Source organism: Mobula birostris, chromosome 20 (genome assembly GCF_030028105.1).
Source record: "Mobula birostris isolate sMobBir1 chromosome 20, sMobBir1.hap1, whole genome shotgun sequence".
Lineage (NCBI taxonomy): Eukaryota > Metazoa > Chordata > Chondrichthyes > Myliobatiformes > Myliobatidae > Mobula > Mobula birostris.
In genome coordinates, this window is record NC_092389.1 from 4,720,034 (window position 1) to 4,747,669 (window position 27,636).

General features: G+C 42.1%; 1 protein-coding gene across 7 annotated transcripts in view; it reads right to left on the bottom strand.

The window, feature by feature from the left end:
• The window catches only part of LOC140212743 (centrosomal protein of 164 kDa-like), a 309,604-nt gene that overhangs the window by 165,469 nt on the left and 116,499 nt on the right, over positions 1 to 27,636 (bottom strand). For 5 of the 7 annotated variants that reach the window (XM_072283890.1, XM_072283893.1, XM_072283892.1 and 2 more), the window contains 3 exons: positions 24,970 to 25,125; positions 12,828 to 12,941; positions 10,945 to 11,022 (listed from right to left, as the gene is read on the bottom strand). In XM_072283890.1, the coding sequence (XP_072139991.1) occupies positions 10,945 to 11,022; positions 12,828 to 12,941; positions 24,970 to 25,125 (348 nt within the window). Of the gene's footprint in view, positions 1 to 10,944; positions 11,023 to 12,827; positions 12,942 to 24,969; positions 25,126 to 27,636 lie in introns of those variants that run through there. The other 2 variants (XM_072283896.1, XM_072283891.1) reach the window with 2 other exon arrangements.

Genomic DNA, 27,636 nt, shown 5'->3' on the forward strand with positions numbered 1-27,636 from the left:
TCGTAGTTCCAAGTGATGATCCATGCTCCAAGCTCATCTGCTTCGTTCATGATGCTTCTTGCATTAAAATAGGCACATCTCAAACCATCGGTCTGAGCATATCCCTTCTCTATCATCTGCCTGTCCTTCCTCTCGCACTGTCTCCAAGCTTTCTCTATATGTGAGCCAACCGCCCCTTCCTTCATCTCTTCAGTTTGGTTACCACCCCCCCAGCAATTCTAATTTAATCTCTCCCCAAAAGCCTTAGCAAACCTCCCCACCAGGATATTGGTCCCCCTCGGATTAAAGTGCAACCCGTTCTTTTTGTACAGGTCACACATACCCCAAAAGAGGTCCTAATGATCCAGAAATCTGAATCCCTGCCCCCACTCCAATCCCTCAGCCACGCACTTATCGTCCACTTCACTCTATTCCTATACTCACTGTCGCATGGACATGTTAAACCAGTTGCACTCAAAGGTCTGTTCTGTGCTGAACATTCTATGTAATCCTATGCTACAACTGCAGTAAACCAAAAAGATGATTAATGTATTGAATGCAAAGTAAACAAAGGAGAACAAATGATACATTAACATTGATCAGTAAAGAAACTGCAATATGAGTGGCAAAAATTCTGAGCAGATAAAACATGAGAATCTAGCTTTAGCGCAGAAAGAGATGGCACCACGGAATTTTAAAATCTGCATTTTGAAGATAGGATATTTGCATCCTCCACTTCCAGCATTTTAATTTTTTATTTAACATATAGTGATTATCCAAAACCACTGCAGGTACTGTGGATTGTGAGATAGGCTACATTTTGGACATGTGTGAATCTAAACCATCGATAAGTTATACCTTATACAACACTGATGGTAAAAGATTTTGCTGAGCTCTTTATTTTCTTTCTCTCTCTCTCTCTCTCTCACACACACACACACACACACACACACATACACACACACACCCCGCCCCCCCAGATAATTACTAAACTGCTCAAGCAACTAGGAATTAATTTGGTGTTGCTTTTTGTGAATCCCAGAGGGGCAAATCTAATTACTGTTACCCGATTCGTTCTGCCAGCAGGGGTGGTATTTCATCTATACCACAGCTGGAGAATATACTGGAAATATAATCTTTAACCCTGGGAGTAGTAAGGCAATATTAAAAGTATCTACACACATGCCTCAAAAACATAGAAATGACTGGAAATTAAACAAGCAATTAGTGGGATTTACAGATTCCTATTCTACGTTAACAATCAATGTTTCAGAGTAAATGCACAGGAAGAAACAGCTATCATTGCTAGGTCATGCATAGAAAAATACATCTCCTTTAAAATCATTCTTGCCACAGATACTCAAAGCTGGAGACTTTCCGATCTTTGGAGACTTCTCTTATGCAAGTATCTGAGAACAGAAAATCGAACACATAAAGGGACGATACGAAAACCTTCAGACTGTGCATGGGTAAACATAATGCAGCGGCCGACTATAATCAAGCACTCGCAACACTGCATGATGTCGTCTGCAGACAAGAAAACAACCCATCCTGATGCATTTCATGTTATAGTCAAAGAATTCAACCAGGCCAGCATGAAGAAAACCTTGCCCAATTATCACCAGCATATAAACTGTAGCATCAGAGGTCCCAACCTTCTAGACCACTGTTATACAGAGATAAGGAACACTTACTGTTCCTTGCCCAGATCGCATTTTGGCAAATAGGATCATTTGGCTGTCCTCCTCCTACCTGCGTACAGGCAGAGCCTAAAAGGCAAGGCTCCAGAGACTAGCACAACTAAGAGGTGGTCAGGGGAGGCAGAGAAATGATTATGTCATTGCTTTGAGTCAGTGGAATGGACCGTGTTCAAGTACTCATCTGTGGATCTGAATGAATACACCATGGTTGTAAATGACTTTATTAATACAGGTGTAGATGAGTGTGTCCCCACAAAATCATTCAGAATCTTCCCCAATCAGAAGACCTGGATGAACCATGAGATTTGAAATTTGCTGAGGGCCAGATCAGAGGCATTCAAGTCTGGAGACCAAGGAAGCTACAAGAGATGCAGGTACGATCTCCAGAAAGCCATTTCTCAGGCGAAGTGAAGATTCTGGACCAAACTTAAATCAACAAGGGATGCTCGACAGCTGTGACAGGGCTTGAATGCTATCACCTCCTTCAAAGCTAAATCAAGCGACATGAGAGACAGCAGGGCTTTGCTTCTTGATGAGCTCACTTTGACCATCAGAACATGGAGGAATCAACACGAACCCCCACATCTCCTGATGATCCTTTGATCACAGTATCTTAAGCTGATTTGTGGTGGCCTTCGGTAGGGTGAATCCACGGAAAGCAACCAGACCGGATGGGGTACCTGGCCATGTACTAAAGACCTGTGCTGACCAACCGGCTGGTGTGTTCACTGAGATTACTGGCTTCTTGCTTTTCAGTGTGTGGTATCCACCTGCTTCAAGCAGGCTTCAATAATACCAAGAAGAACGTAGTGACCTGCCTTATTGACTATTGCCCAGTGATGAAGTGATTTAAGAGGCTGGTGATGAAACATATTAGCTCCTGCCTGAGATGCAACTTGGATCTGCTCTAATTTTCCTACTGAAGCAACAGGGCCATAGCACATTCTATCTCTTTGGCTTTTCACTCAATCCTGGAACATCTGGACAGCAAAGATGCATTCATCGGGATGCTCTTTGTCGACTACAGGTCAACATTCAATACCATCACCCCCTCAAGGCTAATCAATAAGCCTCAATACCTCCTTGTGCAATTGGATCCTGGATGTCCTCACTTGCAGACCCCAGTCAGTTCACATTGACAACAACATCTCCTCCACGATCTCCATCAGCATAGGTGCACCACACGGCTGTATGCTTAGACCCCTGCCCCCACTCTACTTGCTTTACACCTATGATTGCGTGGCAAAACACAGCTCCAAGTGGTGATGAATCAGCATTTTGGAGGGAGATTGAAAATTTGGCTGAGTAGTGTCATAATAACTTTTCACTCAATGTCAGCAAGACTAAGGAACTGACTGTAGATTTCAGGAGAGGGGATTAGAGATCTGTAAGCCGGTTCTCATCAGAGGATCAGAGGTGGAGAGGGTTAGCAGCTTTAGGTTTGTAAGTATGGTTTTGGGACAGAGAAGAGAGTTAGGAGTGAGGTTAGGATTCAGGGATGGGGATATGGGAAAATTAAGAGGTTAGACCAGAGCTTAAGACTCTGTTCTGAGTTTGAAGACCAGTGACAGGGACATGGTACATCCATGGTTGGATGTTGGCTGTTGGGGAGCAGTGAATGGACGAGGGCCCTCCAGGTCAGCGAGCTGTCAGCGGGTTCCGAAGTTGGAGTTCCGCGCAGACAGGAGGAATGAGTTTCGGCGATCCCATGGGCTTGTGAATCGGTGAGATGGGAGTAAATATAGCAAAAATAATATATTTTATGTATTGCACTGTACTGCTGCTGCAAAACAACACATTTCACAACATATGTTGGTGATATTAAACCTGATTGTGATTCAGAGCTATGTAAATAAAGTGAGAGCATCCAGTTAAGTTCTATTACTGTCAAATGGCTGGTAGAAAGGGCAGATAAAATCAAATGTAGTATCTCGAGTCAGGCCTCAAGAAGACAGATGGATTGCTAGTACTCTGGGGTTGTTTGGACTTTCTAATGATATTAAGACTTATTTTGTGGTTTCCCTCCCTTTTTAAGAATGAAAAATAAATACATTGTTCCAAACCAATAAACTGATAGTGTCAAAATTAAGTCACAGAACTGGCTCTAAACAAAACTATTTATATATGGGGCCTGCCGTGCTTTAAATATAAGTGATCTATTTTTAAAAGAAACATCATGCTGAATTGTATCAAACACAAGTTGGATTAGAGTTGTAGGCAGCACACCCTAGGAAAGCCGTGACAATGTTACAGAGGGTGCAGAGGAGATTTATGAGGAAGTTGCTGCAGCTTGAGAATTGTTGAAAAGGGAGTTGGTATGATGGAGTTGTTTTCATCTGGAACAAAAGCGATGAGGAGAGATTTAATTGGAGTGTATAAAAAATTATAAACTTATAAAAATTATAAAATTTGACAGCCTGGAAAAGTGTAAATAAAGCAAAAGAGAAGGAAAGTGCAAGAGAAGTTACTGAAGTCTCCAGAATAAAGAATAAAACACAAATTTAGAAAGGTACAAGAATTTAACTTGAAAGCAACAGGGAGCCAATATTGAAAAGGATAGCGAATACAGGACTGAAGATGCTATGTTTGAATGCACGCAGTATACAGAATATGATAGAGGATCTTGTAGCACAGTTAGAAATTGGCAGGTATGACGTTGTGGGGATCACAGGGCCGTGGTTGAAAGGAGATCTCAGCTGGGAGTTTAACATCAAAGGATACAGACTGTATCAGAAGTGGGTGGGGCGGGTTTGTTGGTAAAAATTAAATCAAATCCTCAGAGCCTGACATAGGATCAGATGCCCAATCATTATGGGTAGAATTAAGAAACTACAAAGGTAAGAATACCTTGATGGAGTTTTATATAGGCCTCTGAATAGTAGCTAGGATATGGAGTATAAATTATAACAGGAAATAGAAGAGACATTTAAAAAAGGAGTGTTACGATGGTCATAGGCCATTTCAATATGCAGGTAAATTGGGAAAATTAGGTTGCTGCTGGATTGCAAGTGAAGGAATTTGTAAAAAATGGCTTTTTAGAGCAGCATGTGGTCAAGCCTACTAGGGAAAAGGCAATTGTAGATTGAGTGTTATTAGATTTAACTAGGGTGTTTAGGAGGCAGTGATCATAATATGATTGAACTCACTCTGCAGTTTGAGAAGGGGAAGCTAAAGTCAGATGTATCAGAATTCCAGTGGAATAAAGGAAACTATAAAGGCATGAGAGAGGAGCTGGCTGAAGTTGATTGCAAGGAGACACTAGCAGGGATGATGGCAGAGCAATAATGGCTGGAATTTCTGGGAGCAATTCGGAAGGTGCAGGAGAGATTCATCCCAAAGAACTATTCGAAAGGGAGGATGAGAAAACTATGGTTGACAAGGGAAGTCAAAGGCAACATAAAAGCAAAAGAGAGGACATACAATATTGTAAAAGCTGCAGCAAGTTAAAGATTGGGAAGTTTTCCAAAAGCCAACAGAAGACAACTAAAAAAAGCAATAAGGGATAAACAGATGAAGTATAAAGGTAGGCTAGCGAATAATATAAATGAGGATATCAGAAATATTTTCAGATATATGAAGAGTAAAACAGAGACAAGAGTGGACATTGGCCTGCTGGAAAATTACATTGGAGAGTAGTAATGAGGGACAAGCAAATGGTGGACAAAATGACCAAGTGATTTGTGTCAGTCTTCACTGTGGAAGACACCAGCAGCACACTAGAAATTTGAGAATGCTGTGGTTGTCTGTGGAAGCTAATTCATTGAGTATATTTAAAGCAGAGGTTGATAGCTTCTTGATTAGTAAGGCCATCAAAAGTTACAGGGAGAAGGGAGGAGAATGGGGTTGAGAGGGAAAACAAATCATTCATGATTGAATGGGAGAGCAGACTCAATGAGTCGAATGGACTAATTCTGCTCCCAAGTCTTATGGTCTTATTGTGTGGCATTTGTATAGGATGATTATGCTCGATCCATTACCCTTAGCAGAAAGGTCAATAACTAGGGAGCACAGATTTTTGACATGTGGTAGGTGCTCGGAAGTAGGTACAAGGGGGATGTCAGAGGTAAGTTTTCCACACAGAGACTGGTAGGTGCGTGGAATGCACTGCCAGTGAAAGTGGTAGAGGCGGATACCATAGGGTCTTTTAAGAGACACCTACTGTAGATAGGTACATGGAGCTTAGAAAAATAGAGGCTATGCGGCAGGGAAATTCTAGGCAGCTTCTACAGTAGGTTACATGGTCGGCACAACATTGTGGGCTGAAGGGCCTGTAATGTGCTGTAGATTTACTATGTTTCTATTAGGGAAGAACTGGAGTCACCCAAAGGTATAGTGGGAATCTAGAATTCTAGCCTGAGAGGGAGGTGATGCAGAAGCCCTTTTCACATAGGGAAGAAAGTGAAGAATGAGGGGTGACCTCATTCAAATGGTGAAAGGTCTTGACAGAGTGGATGTACAGAGGATGATTCCTATGGTGGGAAAGTCTAGGACCAGAGGACGCAGCTTCAGAATAGAGGGGTGTACATTTAGAATGGAGATGAGGAGGAATTTCTTTAGCCAGAGTGGTGAATCTGTGGAATTTGTTGCCACGGGCAGTTGTTGAGGCCAAGTCTTTATGTATATTTAAGGCAAAGGTTTATAGATTCCTGATTGGTCAAGGCACGAAGGGATATGGTGGGAAAGCAGGAGACTGGGGCTGAGAGGAATAATAGATCAGGCATGATGAAGTGGCAGAGCAGACTCGATGGGCCAAATGGTCTATTTCTGCTCCTATATCTTATGGTCTTTTGGTATAAGAATCTGCTCAAGCAACGGAAAATGATAACCAAAGCTACAGAAGAGGCCTTAGGAAATAGGATTAATTTAATTAGCGCCATTATTGGCTACCATATTCATCAACCAAAATGTCTCCTCAGTATTAGAAATTTCTGATTTTCTTAAGTTAGCAGTGACCAATTCCATTGATAAATGGACTAATTCCATTTGGGGTCATCATGTTTTTACCATTGTTCAATGATGATTCCTATCAATTAATACAGGAAAGTATCCCAGCATGCCTGGATCTTTCAGACACAAGATGCAATGGGAGAAAAAGACCTGTAAAAGAAAATACAGCTGATGCCATATGATATAAATAAAATAAGCACTAAACTTAGAGTCTCTGTGAGTTATAGTTATTTAAAGACATTAATCTGATATTGGGGCTCAGATGATGAACAGGCACAAACAAATAAGACTTTCAAGATGCTCAAGGTTATGCAAATGACTCAGAAACATTGCTGCCATGTGATCATTCGCAGCATTAATAGCCCGCAATCAAACACAGAGTGATATAAAACCAATATGGAATAATTAAATCACAACTGTTAGTCCTCTGGTGTTTATATTATTTGATAGCTAACAGTGCACACTGGATAGTGCTGTTGACATGATGGCCATCTTCAGTGATAGAGGTAAAAACATCAATTCCAATAAACTTCACAATGCAGATTAAAAAGAGAGACCCATTCAAATTACATTCACACCACCCAGCTTTGCATTTGGTTACATCAACATTTAGAAGACACTGATTGACAAATGTCTAAAATCATACACGTTGTTGCGCTGAACTCTGAAATCAAAGAAAACAACATCCCACCAGTAAACCATACTGGACTATTGCCTTTAATATACTCAGTAGCCACTGAATTAGGTACACCTACTCATTAATGTAATATCTAATCATCCAATCACGTAGCAGCAACTCAATACATAAAGCATGCTGACATGGTCAAGAGGTTCAGTTGTTGTTCAGACCAAATGTCAGCATGGGGAAGAAATATGATTGAAAGTGACTTTGATTGTGTAATGATCGTTGGTGCCAGACAGAGTGGTTTGAGTTTCTCAGAAACTGCTAGAATTTTCACGCACCACAGTCTTTACAGTTTACAGAGAAAAAACATCCAATGAACAGCAGTTCTGAAGGTGATAATGCCTTGTAATGAGAGAGGTCAGAAGAGAATGACCAGACTGGTTCAAGCTGACAGGAAGGCGACAGTAACTCAAAATTCCATGTGCGCAGAAGAGCATCTCTGAATGCAGATGTTGAACCTTGAAGTGGATGGGCTACAGCGGGAGAAGACCACACTGGGTTCCACTCCTGTGCCTAATAAAGTGGTCACTGAGTAGATCTAACTATTGTATTTTTCAATAGGAAACAAGTATGAAAGACAAATGGCACTTAGCAAAGTCAGTCAACAGACTCAATCAAATAAATCCATTTCAAAATTATAATGACAAACCCTTTGAATATTAAACACTCATTTCCATACCAATTTCATAATGTTAATTGTCTCTCAAATGTATAATGATTTCTTGCAAGGCAAGTTCCCTTTAGAATTTCCAAAAGTCATAGGCTGTGTAAGCATCAAGCCATTTTCTACGAACAGCTCAATTGTATTGTGAGATTCTAAGCTATTAATTTAATTTTTCAGAGTAACACACCCAAAATGCTGGAGGGCCTCTTCCTGATGAAGGGTCTTGGCCCAAAATGTTGACTGTTTATTCCTGTTTATACTCCTGATGAAGGGTCTCGGTCTGAAACGTCAACTCTTTATTCCTCTCCAAAGATGCTACCTGACCTACCAAGTTCCTCTGACATTTTGTGTGTGTTTGCCTGGATTTCCAGCATCTGCAGAATCTTTTGTGTTTACTCTCATTTTCCAATTCCTTCTTTGTTTCCAATCAGAATCAGATTTAATATCACTGGCATATGCCTTGAAATTTGTTGACTTGGGGCAGCAGGACAGTGCAATACATAATTTCAGAAAAAAACCTGAATTACAGGAAATATACAGGGGAAGAAGCTAATCCTGATATTGCCAGTGGAGATGGACAGATAGATGTATCAAAATTAGAAGCAGTGCAGGCTATCCATGAGGGAAAGGATCCCGGCGTAAAACACTTAAAAGTACTTTTTCACTTCTGTACAAAACAATCCTCTAATAAAGAATACACCAAAGTTTGGCTTCACTTTTAAACATTTTTTTCTTTCTGTATTTATAGTTTGATGTCTTTGTTGTGTGTGGCTTTTCAATGATTCTATTGTGTTCTGTTGTATTTACTGTGAATGTCCATAAGAAAATGAATCTCAGGGTTGTATATGGTAACACAAACATATACTGTATATATTACACATACATATATATATACATACACATATATACATACATATACACACACACTTTGATTATATATTTACTTTGAACTTGAAACTTTGAGAGAGAACAGAAAATACATGAGGACAAAGGGAGGTAGACGAATACCTTTCAAACACACTGGAGTGTCTTACAAGACGGGATGATTTTACGATGCAAGCCTCAAGTGGCAAATCAAAATCACCCATCCACCATGATAAATGAATCTTAGAACATGATGTGAACAATCTCTCTCTTGCACATCAATATTAAAAAATATCCATAGTGTTAAATAATCTGTGACTGCCACAATCAAATGGCTATAAAGTTGGAAGTGAACAATAGGTAACAAGCAGACAGTCTGACTTGGCAGTTATTAACATTAAAAAGAAACGGCTGATAAAGGTAAAATGACATCGGGCTTTGCTCGACTCTCTGTCACAGCAGAAGTATATAGATGATGATGGGACTTTGTTCTCTATTTTATCTATGGAGCTGAACAAACAACAGATGGCAAATTCTCAAAGCTGTTGGTTAGCTTGTGCCTGATCTGGACAATGCTTCTCAGTGGTGTCCTACTGCCCCCTTCTGGAAGACTTAAGCTAAAACTGTTTTCAGAACAAAAGAGAAGGAAAAGTTATTTTTATATTACATATTATCAAAGTCAAAGGGGAGTTATATTCTCCCAAAGTGGAAGCAAGGAAACATTCAAATCTTGGTAAAGGGTCAAGGTTCTTTCTGCCCTAATGAGCTTTAGAATTTCTCATTGTTTTCAGAACATAGCAAGGCTGTGTTATTATTATTTGATTTTTTAAAATATTTGTAGTTTGCTTTCTTTTGCACATTGGTTATTTGTCAGTCTTTGTGTGTCCTTTCTTCCATTGGTTCTATTGTACTTCTTTGTATTTACTGTGAATGCCTGCAAGAAAATTAATCTCAGGGTAGTATATGGTGATTATATATAACAAATTTACTTTGAATGTTGAACGCTAATGGAGTGATTCAGTGAATAATGCATTTTCTTGTTCTTGACAACAATTTTAAAAATCTGTTTTATTTACCCACACTGAAACTTCCACTTGAGAATATATATTTTCAGCTTTTTGATAGAAATAATATTCTATGTATAATCTTCTGAAGTTAATGAGTAGGTCTAAATAATTATCCTGAGCGCATTTGTCAGTAATTAGCTCCTAGGAAGCAAATAAAAACTTAGTAACACAATATTACTAAATCAAGCTGAGACTCGGCTTCGATGTTGTTATTGTCTGCATCACCTTCTTTTAACGTTACAATACTGCTTAGTACACCTACCATACAACTAACGCTAGTCTGTTCCTTTTAATTCAAAGCATCAAAGCATATTATTGCCATAATTTAGCACAAAATTCTTGCTGCTTTCAGCATTCCACCTTTTAAAGTATAAAACAACACATCAGAATTATCTGTATTCATTATTAAACAGTGATATTCCTTCCCATAAGTTGAATGCAGCTGTTATGCTGATTTGTGACATTTATAACTGATGTTTGACTGCTGTGATCTAGTACACTGTCAGAACTGATGTGAATTATTAGCTTAAAACATTGGCTTCACATATACAGTACAAATTAAATTCAATCTTTACAATTTCAACATTTATGTCTATCATATGAGTAACAATTGAAAATAGGTCAACAGAAACAGTGAGTTAGTAGTAGTAAGGACAAATATCAGCAACAGTACAACATAAAAACACAAGAGATTCTGCAAATGCTGGAAATCCAGACACAAAACACATACAAAATGCTAGCAGAACTCAGGCAGCATCTGTGGAGAGGAATAAAGAGCTGCTCAGGCCGATATCCTATGTCAGGATTTGCAATATTTTGCTTACATCTTCCAGATTCCACAACCTATTATATCTTTTTTTAAAGAAAGATTCCTTATGGTATAGGAATTGAGCACCGTGAATTTGGACTGCACACCTTTGGAATGAATCACACACGTTTATGTAAAGATACAAAAACACGGGCAATGTAATCAGATTTTGACTTTTGATAGGGTGTGGGGAATTCTGCTTCAAAACGAAAATTAAAATGTCGACCTACCTCATATTCAAAACCAATGCCAAGAGATTCCACATCTAAATGGAGGTTTTTCATGAGCTGAGCAGTATCGGAGGGACTCTGAGAATAAATTATTTCAAGTGAGTTGCTTATTCATGTGAAATTCTCAAATAAACCATCTAGCATTTTCCTTAAATGGCTTCTCTAGCATACTAACAACGTCTTGGATCCAAGCAGCAAGAACAAAGTTACTTTACATTAAATCAGTTTGAAAGATGCTATTTTTGACTACAAATGCCAACCCACGACATATCAAACCAACCTGCATAAATAATGCATATAATATTAACATTCAGAAACATCATGCAACAACTCCCCTTTCAGAAGAACTGCCTGAACAAGGCGCACTATTTGTCTCATTGTCCATTGGTAAAATGACACAGTTATTTACATGGCACGGAACTTAAACCCAAATGGCCTTTTGACTCTTTCTTCATTTTTTTTTATAACAATTGTTGAGAACAGTATTGTGGCATTTAAATTTTTCATGAAAATTGTTGTGTACCCAGGCACCACCTACAAATATTTACAGATAAAACATGGTAAATATCTTTCTAGAATTAAAGTTTAAAAACATTGAATGCAGGAAGAAAAATGGTGTGTTAATAAATCAGCAAATTTAGAGAAACAAAAGAAGCCAACACATAAATCCCAGTTTTCTCAAGCCTGTCCTGGGTACTAGAGCTTTAAGATATTTGGATATAATCTGAAAACCAAATTTCAAAATCTAACACATGCAAAATCAAGGTATAAAATATGATAGCAGAAAATATAATACTTTATATTTTAACTGGAAACTACAAAATGTTTTATCAGTTGCTGAGTTTATTATTACCATTATACGACATGACATTATCAACATTTTACATTATAACATAATTAGTGCTGCTGAAAATCATCACCCTTCATGTAATTCCAGAAGTCAATTGCAGCTTTAATTATATTATAAAATATTGATGGAATGAAAACAGAGGAAGGGGTTTACAGAGAGGGGAGGCAGGAAAAATAAAATAACTATCTGGAGCAGAGGGGGCTAGCAGAAGTGTGTGGGGGGGGAATAAAGGGAGCAGGTGAAAGTTTGGTGAGTGAGAAGGCAGGAGAAGGGAAGGGAAACATAAAAAAAAGTAGCAGGGGTGCAGGAGAAGGAAGAGGGAATGTGTTTCAGCAGTTTCCAACCTTATGTTGGAAGAGGTTCCCAGTCACATATGTCATTAAGAAGGGACAACATCTCTAGTCTAGCCTGCATACAGACATAACTTGTCATAAGTATTTTATTTTATCATCACACATTGGCAAATCATTTAAAAAGCAGACTTGGCAGATTTGAACTATGAATATATGATGCCTGCTACATGTTGTATGCCTATGCCTTATAGTCTTCATGAGACGCATTTAGAACCTTGAAGACTGAACTTGAACAATGAACTTGAAGACAAGGACCTCTAACCTTTTCATTAAAAGTATTCTCATATTTAAAAAAAAACATTTTGGCTTTGGGTGATATCAGCAAAGACTGCCTTTCCCAAATATCTTTGAGTAACCTGAGGTCTTTACATTTGTGATTGTTTTTTTTTCTTTTATATAACTGACTGGACCACCTTATAGAGCTTGAGAAATTTACCTAAGTGGTGTGAAACTGGAGTCGCACTTGGGCAGTTTGGGAAAAGATGCAAGATTCCCTTTCCCTCAGGTTACTGTACATGTTGGCTTATAATGAGATTCTGGCTGCTCTCTATCACCTTTCTGATGCCAATTCACAAGCTAACAAGCTCCTTCTTAAGCTCACTACTTGCCTCAGTAAATGGTGCACAGTCATTTAGATAAAAGCTAGTTTAGTGTTACAGCCACTACACCAATGTAGCTACCTTATCTCTGCTCGGGTCTTCATCAGTTTCACTGAGGTCAGCTAGGTTCAGGGATATTTTCTCTTCAAGCTTGGCTCCCAGGAGACTTTCAGTAAGGCCACTGGCTTTAGGGATCTTTAGTGCCACATAAACAAAATGGTTATTAGCCATGCAATAACTTTGTGCTGAAATACTTAAATATTTTTATCAAGCTTAAGATTACTTTTATAATTACACAATGCTCTCTAGCACAAACTGACTTCTTTTTGACAAAAAACAATGGCAGAACAGCAGTTTGATCACTTCTGTTGAATATTTCATTAAATTGCTATCATCAAATCAGCAGCAAACTGAAGATTACGAATCTCAACAATCCATCTACTCAGTTTAATATTCAAGAGGTCATATTTTAGGGCTCCAAGTATACTGAATCATCCTCTGCTATGTTCACTGCATATGGTCTATTGAGATGACAATGGTTCTTTGGCTTAGTCATCTTGTCATATTTCCATTTCAGCATCCTGACCTCAGCCACTTCAGGACTCCAACTGTTTGCCCTAATGTCATGAAACACCCTGGTTCTGTAGCTGCGCAAGTCTAGGGAAGACAATTTCCGGCCCTGCTAAACGTGTGAGATTGAGGTGTGAGCCCAACCCAAAACCCTGTTTGTGTGGTTGCTGTGTGATTTGTTACCTTGTTACAAATAAGAAATAACAGGCAGTACACCGCATACACTTAAACGATTTAGCTTTATAATTCTTAATTTGTCTAAAGGGTTGGTAAAGAAAAAGCAAAAAAAAAGAAAAGGGCCCATTTTAATGAAACAGTCTAATGTGCACGAATTAGAGCTCATGGTTTCCCCTTCACCGATCCTCCTTCAATCTCCCCGGGCTTTGTCGGGTCATGGCCCCACTCGGGCATCTTCTCTCTTCATCTCCCGCCGAACAAAAGACCCAGATCACCCTGGTGTCACGAAAACACACTCCCTTCACTGGACGGCTCACATTCCAAAACACCCATTATCTCTAATCACAACCCAAACACTGCTTCTACAGAAAGACCATTACGTTAGCAGTGAAACCTTTCCCAGGGTGTTACACTCTCCCCGCACCAAAATTAGCCATCCTCATGACATTAGGATAGTTTGTCACCCCTTCATACAAATTACAAAGTCCAACCCAGGTATAAATGGCAGTGACATAGCTCACCAAGGTGATAGATGCCACACTCTGTTCCCCCGGTGCTACATAGGCCAGCCGATCTGGTGGTCTCCTGATTCTTTGAGACATCCTTACCCTCTCATCTTCAGGTTCAGACACTGCTTGGGATACTACTGGTCTACCTGGCGGGGCTTCCCCCGGTCTATCACTCGTGCCCTCCTGCAACTCAGAACCCTCTGTCCTTTGGCTGAGCCCCACTTCACCCCCTTCATGGTCCCGCTGAAACCCAGCCTGCCCATAGATAGTCCCCCCTCCCCCCTCCCCCAATTTCACCCGACAGTGTGAGAAGGGTTGGGAATCTCTTCCTCAATTATTGGCGAGTGAGCGAAAGGCAGCATATTCTACACCTCCATTTCCTCATCCTCCAATTCTGTATCCCATTCAGGGGCGGGGGCGATCTAATCTCTCCTCCCTCAGGCACTCCGCGTCGCTGCACAGTCCTCTTACTAGGTGTAGGCTCCAGGTTGGGATCTGGGTCAACACGCATCTCTTGTCCCAGAGGCAGAAGGTGGTTCTGATGGAGAATCTTGACAGGCCCATTCCCATCCTCTGGTTTCACCCAGAAAACTGGTACGTTTGGCATCTGACTCTCCACTACATAGGGCGTAGCTGCCCACCGGTAAGCCAACTTATGCTTGCCAGGTAGCCCCAAATTCTTTATGAGGACTCGGTCTCCTGGCATGAGTTGGGAGAACCTAACTTTTTGATTATACCTCCTCTTATTTCCTTGATTCTGTTTGGTAGCCGCGACCTCAGCAAATTCATAAGCCTTTTTCAGCTCCCTTCTCATCTCAGACACTTACTTCAGATAAGTCCTCGGTGGTAGGTCTTCCTCAACAGTCCCAAAACAAAAGTCAATGGGCAACCTCGCCTCACGCCCAAACATCAGATAATATGGTGAGTACCCGGTAGCTTCATTTTGTGTACAGTTGTAGCAGTGGACCAGATGTCCAATATGTTGACTCCACTTGTTCTTCTTGCTGATTTCCAAAGTTCTGAGCAGGTCTAGCAAGGTCCAATTAAACCTCTTGGGCTGGGGATCACCCTGTGGGTGATAAGGGGTAGTCCTCAACTTCTCAACTCCAACCATGCTCAGTAACTCATGCGTGAGCCTACTCTCGAAATCCCGTCCCTGATCACTATGTGTCCGCCTGGGGAGGCCATATTAAATAATATATTTCTCCCATAACTTTTTGGCCACCGTGGATGTTCTCTGATCCTTGGTAGGGAAAGCTTGTGCATGTCTGGTGTAGTAATCTGTGATGACTAAGAGATTTGCCATGTTGCTGGCATCTGGCTCTATTGACAGGAAATCCATACACACCAGGTCAAGAGGCTCCGCACTCTGCAATGAGGCAATGGAGCGGCTCTTGTAGGCAGCATCTTCCTCCATGTGCATCGAATGCACGACTTGCAGTATTCTTCCACCTCCTGCTTCATTTGGGGCCAGTATAATCAATCTCCGAACAATCCATAGGTCTTTCAATGTCCAGAATCATCATGCAGTTACTTCCAAATAATCCTCCAATACTTCTCAGACAGAACCAGCTGGGAACCCCAAAAGGCTGGTCTGGAGGCGATATGACCTGGTATAGGATCTGGTTCCTCAACTCCAATCTGGGCCATTCTCTCAGTAATGGAGGCACTGCAGCGTTGTCTTTTCCGTTTGGGCCACGTCTCCCTTTTTGACCGCTAACCAAATAGTACCAATGCTCGGATCATCTCACTGAACAGCTGCCACTTCCCCAGGCTTCAATTCCAATAACTGGCTTGTTTTCAGAGCAGTCAGGTTACAGTAAGCTTGTGAAATTGAGCCATCAGAAGCTCTGAATTGGTCTACTGCTCGATCCTGCTCTTGCCTTCCCTTTGCCTTCACCGTGATGGCAAACTGATACATGGCTTTCAGTCCTGGGGCGGGAACTCTTCGTCCCTGGCCAGCTCTTCACGCGCACTCCGGGACAAGGCATCAGCATCAATGTTCCTGCTTCCCGGCCGGTACCTCAGGCTGAAATCACAGGGAGACGATGCCGTCAACCACCGATGGCATGTGGCATCCAATTTTGCCAAGGTCAGGATATAAGTTAGGGGATTGTTGTCCGTCCTCACCTCAAACTTGGCACCATTGAGGTAGTCACTCACCTTATCCACCACAGCCCATTTCAACGCCAGGAACTCCAACTTGTGCGTGGGATATCTTTTCTCAGAGGGCGACAGACCCTGGCTGACAAATGCAACAAATCTCAACTTGGTACCCTGATCCTGATGCAGGGCACCCCTTAAGCCCTCTCTGCTGGCATCCGTATGCAGTACATACAGCAAACGGGAGTCTGTAAAAGCCAGCACAGGCACTTGTGTCAGCAGTTCTTTCAGTGACTGAAAGGCCTCTTCACATTTCGCATCCCACCTCAGTCCAAAAGGTTCCGAAGGGCTAAGGTACTCTTTACCCTCCTCTCCTTTTGTCCTCCTCCCTTTCTTCCCCAAAGGAGGGTAAGCACCCAGAAGCTGTTTTAAAGGGTGACTCACTTTTGCATAGTCTTTCAATAACCTCCGATAGCACCCACAGAACCCAAGGAATGAGCATAAAGCGCTGACAATCTGGGGCCTTGGCCATGTGGTCATTGCCTTCATCTTAGGTGGATTCATAACTACTCCATCCCGTGAGACTATGTGCCCACCGTAGCTGACAGACGTCTTGCAGAACTGGCACTTGTCCAGGGAAAGTTTTAACCCTTCAGCTTTCAAGCAGCCCAGCACCTTCAGCAGCCTCGCTTCATGTTCCTCCAAGGTGGATCCAAACACTATGACGTCATCCAGATACACCAATACATCAAGCAAGTTCATATCCCCCACCATTTTCTCCATGACACACTGGAAGGTTGCAGGGGCTCCCGATATGCCCTGGGGCATCCTTTCAAACTGGAAGAATCCCAGTGGACATATAAATGCCATTTTCTCTTTGTCAGCCTCACTCATGGGGATCTGGTAACATCCACTCCTTAAGCTTAAGTCCAACACACTGAACCACCTTGCACCACTCAGGCAGGCCAGCGTGTCTTCAATCCTCAGGACTGTATATTGGTCGGGGACGTTATGCCTGTTCAGAGTCCTATAGTCCAACACATCTGTACCTTCCCATTCTTCTTCCTGGGCACTACTATTGGGGACGCATAGGGGCTTCTGGACTCAATGATGATCCCAGCTTCCTTCAACTTACACAAATGCTGCCGAACGTATTGCACTTCCGCAGGGGCCAGTTGCCGTGACCCTTCTCTGAATGGGGTGTCCTTGGTCAACCGGATAGTGTGGCGAGTGCTCTTGGAACAACCCACATCAAACTCTCCAGTAGAAAAGACACCTTCTAGTTTCAACATCTTCTGTATCAACCTCCTCTTCGAACTCACAAGTACTAGGGAGTCCCCAAAGTTGAATGACTCAGCACTCAGCTTTCTCCCTTTTGCAGATACAGTTGGCCCTCCTTATCCGTGAGGGATTGGTTCCGGGGCCTCTCGCGGATACCAAAAAACGCGGATGCTCAAGTCCCTTATTCGACCCATCTCAATGCGGTGGACCTTAGGACCCAGCAGAATCCCAGACCTTATTTAACCTGTCTCAGTGTGGTGGACATTAGGACCCGGCGGCAGAGCTCTGAATCCACAGTGTTTCTGTTCACGAAAATAATCACAATTGAAAATAAAGTGAAAATAATAAAGCGATTGGAAAGAGGTGAAACGCAATCGTTCATTGGAAAAGCGTTAGGCTACAGTCGGTCAACGATCAAAACAATTTTAAAGGATAAAGTGAGAAGGGCCCTGCCCCGATGAAAGCTACAATTACTACTAAGCAACACAGTGGTTTAATTATTGGGTTGGGTTTTTGATCCTCCACATCAACCCGACATGGATGGAGAGTGCGCTTGGGAGCGGTCTGTCACTGGATCAAACTCGGGAACTTCCGTTCTCAAGCCCGGCGCTGAAACATATGTTTCTTAAGTGTTCTATATGCATAGAAAAGTAAAATATATACTATATATTAAGACAAACGTTTGACTAACTGACGCTAAATAATATTGGATGTACCTGTTCCAACTTACTTAGTAAGAGAACTTCTGTTTTTTTTTGATCCCGATCCACGATAATCTACGCACGTCCTCCCGTATACTTTAAATCATCTCTAGATTACTTATAATACACAATACAATGTAAATGCCATGTAAAATAGTTGTTATACTGCATTGCTTAGGGAATAATGAGAAGAAAAAAAAGTCTGTACATGCTCGAACAACAAGTGCTGGAAGAGCACTTCCAGGTTTTCTCGATTCGCGGTCGGTTGAATTCATGCATGCGGAAGTCGCGGATAAGGAGGGCCGACTGTAGTTTCTCCCCGGCTTGTCTCACAGGGACACTAGACATTATCGTCACCAGGAAGAGATGCACCAGGGGCATCCCACGCTTGAAGGTGACCTCCCTCTTCATAGTGTTCCTCACAATCACTGCCACCCTGTTCACCTGTACAACCGAGGACTTCTGCAGTTTGGGCCTCACCAGTATCACAGCAGGCACGCCCGACTCTTCGTGGTCTTCTGGAACATCGACTAAGAGGGCCTCGGCCTCACGCATTCTGGAAAATCTGGAGTTTCCCATCACGTTTGCTACTGCCCCAGGCTGTAACACGATTGGCTTTGACTTGGTGAACCACACAGTTCCTTGTCTAAGCTCATTATCTGGCCCAGTGCGGCCATGCACTTCCTTGATAGCAGTTCGAAACACCGGGTGAACGGACAATGTCTTCAGAAAGCTCTCTCCAGCTCTCTCCTTGCAGGCTCCCTTCAGCTTCCATACAATAGGAGTATTTGACCCACCAGAACTGAAATGGGGCCCTTCTCAACAGGGTCCGGAGAAACCAGCGCTAATGTATCAAGGACCTCAGCCACCCCCACATCTGCTTCCAAAAACTCCAGCTTCTCTGACAATAACCATCATACGGATAATCATCCGTACTAAGATCCCAGATCTCTTGTCCAGAGTGGTGTTAATGGTAAATGCGTCAAATACTGGTTGTAAAACGAATGGTACAGCAAACTGACCTGTGACCCTGTGTCAAGTATGGCTCTAACATAAATACCCTCCATCTGTAGCAATACACTGGAACTTGGCCCCACTAAGCCTTCAGGAATAGGGTTTTTTTGATTTAGGATGTTCCTTGATACATTGCTGGGAATGTGTTCCCCCCCGCCTCGAGATGCCAGGCCGCCCCCTCACTGGGTCTCTTTTATGTTTTCCCAATGTCTCTCTCTGCTTAGATACCTGGAGACTCTCCCATCGATCACACTCCTACCTGAAGTGTCCCTCTTCACCACAGTTATACCGGCTGCTCCCCTTCTCGTGGAACCCTGACTGCCTGCAGCACTCTACGTAGTCCCCTTAGAGGGTCTGCCTCCATATCAACTCCATCATACAGTGGGGGGGGGCCCCACACTCGCTGATAACAACCAGGACATCACAGTTCTCCACTCTGCCATGATCTCCTCTACCACTCCCCAGGGTGAGCTACCCGTGGTCGCTTCAACGCTGGTGACCACTACTGAGGACTGTATCCACTGACGGAGGCCTCCCGTGCCTCTGACGCATTCTCCTCCTCTTGTACTTCTCTGATTAACTCAACAAACAAGGGAGGGTGGCGGGTCTTAAGAGACAGTTGGAGACCTCAAGCAATCAGGTTCTGGGACTGGGTGCCTTTCGCTATTTGGTCCATTCTTAACTGATCCACCTGAGCCGTTTGAATGGCCCCTCTACGCCACAAGCAATTTAGCTGCCTCTCAAGGAAGAAAGCTTCTCCCCCTCCTCTCGACACACGTTCTGAAACCCCGTCATGAGCTCCACTGGGCTTCCCAACATACCTAGTGCTTGCATGTAGGCCACAGAAGTGGCAAGAGGGTTCTGTGCCTTTACAGCTCTCACTATGTTAGCAGCCCGCCCTCTCAAACTTTCAACCAATCGCTGTTGTCTTACGTCATCAGAGCACTGCCACTCATCTAACAACTTGAGAGGTCTGCTCTGCCCAAGTCTCATACTCTTCTTCCCCTTTAGGGGTGGGCTTCTCTCCTGAGAACAGGCCTACGATAGTGGAGACTTTGAACCTGGGCATTTTTCCATTTACTCGCCAGGGAGATCAGGGTCCCTTAGCAACTCAGAATTCTCACTCCTTGCCGGGGGAACTCATTAGACATTCCAGATCAGTCCACTCCTTCTCCTCGCTCCGCAGAAACGAGAGCACCCTGTTTTTGATGTCTCTGCCCCCCCAGCTACAGGAGACTCAACTTGTAATTCAGCCTACTCCCCTACACTCTCCTCCTTCCGGAAAGTGTCGACAGTCCACGGCTCCCCCCTTCTCCTGGGGCTCCAATAGCACCAGGCAGTCCCACTGCCATTACATCAGTGCTAGTCTGAACTATGTTTGTACAACAAAGTCTTTGCCTGCCATTTTATCAAACCTCTGCCCCACAATCGTAACTTTGCCTACAGCTTTAACAGTACTTAAAAGTCAAATTAACAATTCATTAGGAGCATGAATATCTACCCCACTCAACATGCATGCGTTTGTTACCAGTAACCCCCTGGATTCGCATCACCACTCAACCCTGGCAGCATCCATAACCACATACCGTAATCACTTTACCGGACAATAGTTTAGCACAGATTTAAACACACAACCCACTGGATCAATGCTCAGGGCAATCACACAGCATCCAACGAAATCCATCCTGGACGAGCCCTCACGATTGAAACACTCTGGTTCCGTTAGCTGCGTAAGGCTAGGGAAGACAATCTCTTGCCCCACCAAACGTGTGAGATTGAGGTGCGATCCCACCCTGAAACCCCGTTTGTGTGGATGCTGCGTAATTTGTTGCCCTGTTATAAATAAGTACCATGAAATAACAGGCAGCAAACGATTTAGCTTTATAATTCTTAATTTGACTACAGGGTTAGTAAAGAAAAGCAAAAAAAAAGAAAAGGGCCCATTTTAATGAAACAGTCTAATGTGCACGTTGGAGTTCACAGTTTACCCTTCGCCAATCCTCCTTCGATTCCCTGGGCTTCGTCGAATCATGGCGCCGCTCCAGGTCGAGTCCTACGACCTCTTCTCTCTGGCTCTTCTCCCTTTCATCCCCCGCTGAACAAAAAGACCCAGCTCACCCTGGTGTCAGCCACCCTGACTGGACGGCTCACATTCCAAAGCACCCGTTATCTCTAAGCGTAACCCAAACACTGCTTCTATAGAAAGACCATTACATTAGCAGTGAAACCTTTCCCAGGGTGTTGCAGTTATATAACCCGGAATTGAAGTTGATTATCAGGACAATCTAAACTAAGAGCAGACACTACCTTCTGGGGCAAATTTAGGATTTTCATTCAGTATGACATATCTGCACATGGCAGGTATGATTGGATGTTCCAGGCAGATTGGAAGTTGGTCCAATGCTCCTCAAGGAGAAACAATCTTTGAAACTCAGTTTAAATAAAGTTGTATGTCCTTTTGGAAAAGAACAATGGTGATGAGGGAGACCAAAAGTTGAGCCACATGGACTGAGTGGGCCAGAAGGGCCTGTTCTTCCCCCTATCTCTAAATAAATAAATAAATATGGAAATAGTTTGCCTAAATTTGATGGTAGTAAAATGTTAGTTGCTGTTCAGCTGGTAGCAAGCTCTCTTTTGAATCAAAGGATCTGAATTCAGATATGACCCAAGGGACTTGTGTACAAATTCCAGCTGTTGAGTGAAGTGTGGTCTGATGGACGAGATGTTAATTTGAAGCCCTCTCTCTTGAGTCAATGTAAACGATACCATGGCAGAACTTCCGCAGCACTCAGGCCTTTATTTATACTTTGATCAATAGTACTAAAAACTGATTATCTGGTCATTATCACACATTTTTTTAAAATATTCCCTTTAAAACCTACAACAATAATGAAAAAAAAAACAAAGAGGTGAATGCGAAAGACATTAGATCGCCAGCAGGTTGTAAGGGTGGGCTCCCTCACCTCTGACTCTCAATACAGGAGCTCCTCAGGGCTGCGTACTGAGTCCCCTCCTTTACTCCCTGTATACCCATGACTGTGTCACCACCCACAGCTCTAATCAGCTAACTAAATTTGCTGACAACACTACATTGATTGGCCTAATCTCAAACAATAACGAAGTGGCCTACAGGGAAGAAGTCATCTCTCTGACACAATGGTGTCAAGAAAACAACCTCTCTCTCAATGTCGCAAAACAAAGGAGCTGGTTGTGGATTACAGGAGGAATGGAGACAGGCTAACCCCTATTGACATCAATGGATCTGGGGTTGAGAGGGTAAACAGCTTCAAGTTCCTCGGAATAAACATCACCGAGGACCTTACGTGGTCTGTACACACTGGCTGTGTGGTGAAAAAAGCACAGCAGTGCCTCTTTCACCTCAGATGGTTGAGGAAGTTTGGTATGGGCCCCCAAGTCCTAAGAACTTTCTACAGGGGCACAATTGAGAGCATCCTGACTGGCTGCATCACTGCCTGGTATGGGAACTGTACCTCCATCAATCACAGGACTCTGCAGAGAGTGGTGTGGACAGCCCAGCGCATCTGTAGTTGTGAAATTCCCGTGATTCAGGGCATTTACAAGGACAGGTGTGTGAAAAAGGCCTGTAGGATCACTGGGGACCCGAGTCACCCCAACCAGAATCTACTCCAGCTGCTACCATCTGGGAAACGGTACCGCAGCATAAAAGCCAGGACCAACAGGCTCCGGGACAGCTTCTTCCACCAGTCCATCAGACTGACTAACTCACGCTGATTTGAGTGTACTCTATATTACACTGACTGTTCTATTTATTATAAATTACCATGATTGCACGTTGCACATTTAGACAGAGACATAATGTAAAGATTTTTACTCCTCATGTATGTGAAGGATGTAAGAAATAAAATCAATTCAATTCAATTATAAAGACTGTTTGAAAATGTCTGCTATAACAAAGTGACAAATCAGTAACATTTACTATTTTGCTCTCTTTCACTACTCAATTATGTTTTTATATTTCTTATTGTAACTTAGATTTTTTAAAAATAATTATTGCACTGTACTGCTGTTGCAAAACAACAAATTTCAAGACAGGTTAATGATAATAAACCTAATTATGATTTACTAAATGTCATATCACCTGATCTCTAGTAGAAAATACAGATGTGATGAAAAAGACTGTGATGGCACTTGTTGGTGAACATCTGCTGACTCTTCCTGTCTGAACACGGTTATGATTCAGGGCCATGTGAGGTACTAGAGGGTGACAAGCAACTGAGAACTATATCCTAACAAGAAATCATTATGTGTTATTAGTTTGGGAAAGGAAGCAAATTTAACAGGGGAAACAATGTACTACAGAAATTAAAAACAAAACTAAGGTAATGATTACAATTTGCTGTATCCACTTGTTTTTCAGATACAACTTCACAACTATTGTTCATTAGCCACTGCTTTAAACTAGAACTAACTACAGGGAAGATGCACTGCAGTTTTTTCCCCATCAGAATCAAGTTTAATATCACTGGCATAGGTCATGAAATTTGTCTTTGCTGCAGCAATACAATGCAATACACAATAATAGAAAAAACATGAACTACAGTAAGTATATATATTAAATAGTTAAATTAAATAAGTAGTGCAAAACTAGTAGTGTTCATGGTTTCAATGTCCATTCAGAAATCAGATGGCAGAGGAAAAGAGGCTGCTCCTGAATCGTTGAGTGTGTACCTCAGGCCTCTGCATCTCCTTTCTAATGGTAGCAACAAGAACAAGGCATGTCCTGGGTGATGGTGGCCGATGGAGGATGAATCAAGACACTTGTAATATCTTTTACTAGTCACTGGTCAGCTCAGTAAATGTTCGATCAGTCAACTGCTGCATTTGTTCCATACTATGAGTAACATACATAGCTACGCATAACAAGCCTCAGGACTCACACCACCAAGTTCAAGAACAGTTACTACTCCTCAACCATCAGGCTCTTGAATAGAAGGATATAACTACACCCATTTGCCCCCATCATTGAAATGTTCCTAAAATTATATCACTTTAAGAACTCTTTAACTCACTATCTCATGTTCTCATTATTTATTGCTATTTATTTATATTTGGATTTGCACAGTCTGTTGTCTTCTGTGCTCTGGTTGATCTTTCACTGATCCTGTTATACTTACTATTCTATACATTTGCTGAGTATGCCAACTGGAAAATTAATTTCAGGATTGTATATAGTGACTTTGATAATAAAATTTACTTTGAACTTTATCTCTTTATAATTCTAAATGGGGTGTACGGGGTGTCCAGGGAGGGGTAGCACCTCTGGTGAAGGTGCTTGTCATGTCCATTCTGGGGCAGCTCACTCACCTTTGATCCCCACTGGACACTCAGCTCTCACCTGTGGCTCCAAGTAGCTCTTTGCATGTGAGAGCCGCCACACTCCAGTACACCACTTTGACAGGTGGGCTAAACCAGGTGAGGGTAGCTGGAGAGCCCCATACTACAGTGAGATAGGGACATGCCTGTCCTAATACACCAAGTCAGCTCTGGCAGACTGGGCGGATGAGATCTACAGTGAGATTCAACGGCCAGGAAGGCTATTCTGTAATGCTTTATGGAGAACGAAGGGTATTACGAGGCACAGAAGTAGACATGGTCACCCACTGCAACCAAGGAAGACCCCAGTTGTGATGACTACTCGTACCACTGGACCCAGACTTCCAAGATCGAGAGAATGGAACTGCTCCAGTGCAACGGTATTTCCACTTTAAAAATTCTCCTGCACAGGTTTCCTGTCATTGTTGAACAACGATGGATACGATGGACAACCACCACCATAATTTTAAATATGAAATAAATCAGCCTTCAATGTAATCCAGAGTTTATTACCCCAAATGCAGGAGAACTCTTCAGTAGTCCCCTAGTAGCTACAGGTGCATTGTCCAATAAACCAAAGAGCGTACTTGCTGAGAGCTCGCCAAGGCCACGAAGGGGAGCAAGGTTTCCTTGAGGTGCCATTACAAGATTTGATGGTAAATTCAATGCCTGAGAACGATAAAGATAGGAACATGGGTGACAATATTGAGCCAATTTTATTGCATTAAATGAATGACAGTTTAGAAAGTTGAGAGGTACAACTAACCTCTACTTCTGTCATCTATGCCTAATGACACTAACCCAGGTCCTATACCAAATATGCAGACAAAGAATTACCTGTACCCATTTTTCCAATTCACATAGCTGTTCAACCGTAATGGAAAAGTCATAGCAAAGCCCAATTCTGCTTTTTAGCATAAATAAGCTGCAACCTCAGCACTGAAGTAGAATTCAGATGCAATACACACAAAATGCTGGAGGAACTCAGCAGGTCAGATGGCATCAATAGAAAAGAGTAAACAGTCGACGTTTCAAGCCAAGACCCTTCATCAGGACTGGAAAAAAAGATGAGAAGTCAGAGTAAAAAGGCAGGGGGAAGGGGGGAAGGGGGGAAGGGAGGAAGAAGTACAAGATGGAAGGTGGTAGGTGATAGGTGAAACTGGGAGGGTGGGAAGGGGTGAAGAAAAGAACTGGGAAGTTGATTGGTGAAAGAGTTGAAGGAATCTGACAGGAGAGGGTAGAAGACAAAAAAAGGGAATGGGGAGGAGCACCAGAGGGAGGTGATAGGCAGGTAAGGAGATAAGGTGAGAGAGGGAAATGGGAATGAGGAATGGTGAAAGAGAGTGGGGGAGGGACAATTATTGGAATGTCAAGAAATCAATGCTCATGCCATCAGGTTGGAGGCTACCCAGATGGAATACAAGATGTTGCTCCTCCAACCTCAGTGTGGCCTCATTGTGCCAGTACGGGAGGCCTTGGACTGACACATCAGAATGGGAATGGGAACTAGAATTGAAATGGGTGGCCATCAAGCAATCCCACTTTTTCTGGCAGATGGGGCGTAGATGCTTGGTGAAGCGGTCTCCCAATCTATGTTGGGTCTCACTGATATACAGGAGGTCATACTGGGAGAATTCAGAAGTTGTTTTCTAGACCAAAAAACAAAGGTCAAAGTAAATGTATTATCAAAGTATGTACATGTCACCATATACAACCATGAGATTTATTTTCTTGCAGGCATTCATAGTAGAACAAAGAAATACAATAGAATCAAAGAAAAGCTACACACAAAGACTGACAACCAATATGTAAAAGAAGACAATCTTTGCAAGTACAATAATAACAACAAACAAATAAGTAAATAAATAGTACTGATAACATCAGTTGTAGAGTCTTTGAAAGTGAATCCATGGGTTGTGGAATCAGTTCAGTGTTGAAGATCATATCGTAGCAAGTGTGGTGCTGGATAGGTTTTTGGGACATCCCAGATTCTCGAAAGCTATTCACTGCTCAGCTGTTGAGTATTCTTGTGTTCCTAACCATATTATACACCACATTTTAAATTTATCTCAATGGAACACTGAAGCTCTGAACATTACAGTGAACACAATTACATAGAACATAGAACAGTACAGCACAGTACAGGCAATTGACCACTATCTATCTTGAATTCGTTCACCTGATTTGGAGTGGAAGTAAAATTGCAACAGTAACTATCATTCTGGTTGATCAATAACTCATGCAATAGATTCAACCAAAATGTTAACTCAGTTGTTTTCTCCACTAACCCACTGTCTCCTGGGTTTACTTTGGATTTCTGACACTCGCAATATTTTAAACTACTTAATGTGAAATGGAAAACTGACAGCAAAAGTTGAAAATCAATAAAAGTACAAATTTGAAATAAAATGGATAATGCTGGAAATGCTTAACTAATCAAGCAGCATCTTTAAAGGAAGTTGGACAGGTACATAGATAGAGAAATGGTTAGTGAGATATTGGCCAAACACAAGCAAATTGATCATACATAGGTGGAAATTCTGGTTGAAATGAACTAGTTGGGCCAAAAGGTCTGTTTCCAAGTTGTATGGCTCTATGACCATCTCCGAGGAAAGAGGACCAGACTCTTCTCTTTCTACAGATGCTGTGAAACTTACTGAGTGTTTCCAGCAAAATTTGTAACATTGTAGAAATAACCTTTTCTATTTTCATTAAATAGTCAAATCATTCATGCAAAGATTAATGGGCCGAAATGCTGACTTCTGCTCCTTTGGCATATGGTCTATTGTCTTAATGTTCAATCTTTGCAAATATCAATCTAACTGATAATTGAAAATAGGTTGAAAGTTGATTGGTAGATTCAAAATTAGGGTTCTTCCATCCACACTCTGAAGCTTGTTCCCTATGTGAGGACATTTCCTTTCCATCTCATATTTCAGATACCCCAAATCATCACTGCTGAGCGGTTGAAAAAGACCCAGGCTACCAAACCACAAATGCCTTTCTATTACCGCCTGTAGATTCCAAATGTATTACATATACCTATTCCAAAGCTTTTACTGGACTTGCTCAGTATGTCAAGTCATCAGGACTGAATATCACCTTGCTCCTACATGCCCTTCTTTCACCCAAAGTAACAGTTCCCTGCTTGGATGTGATCAAACACAAGAAGCACCCCAC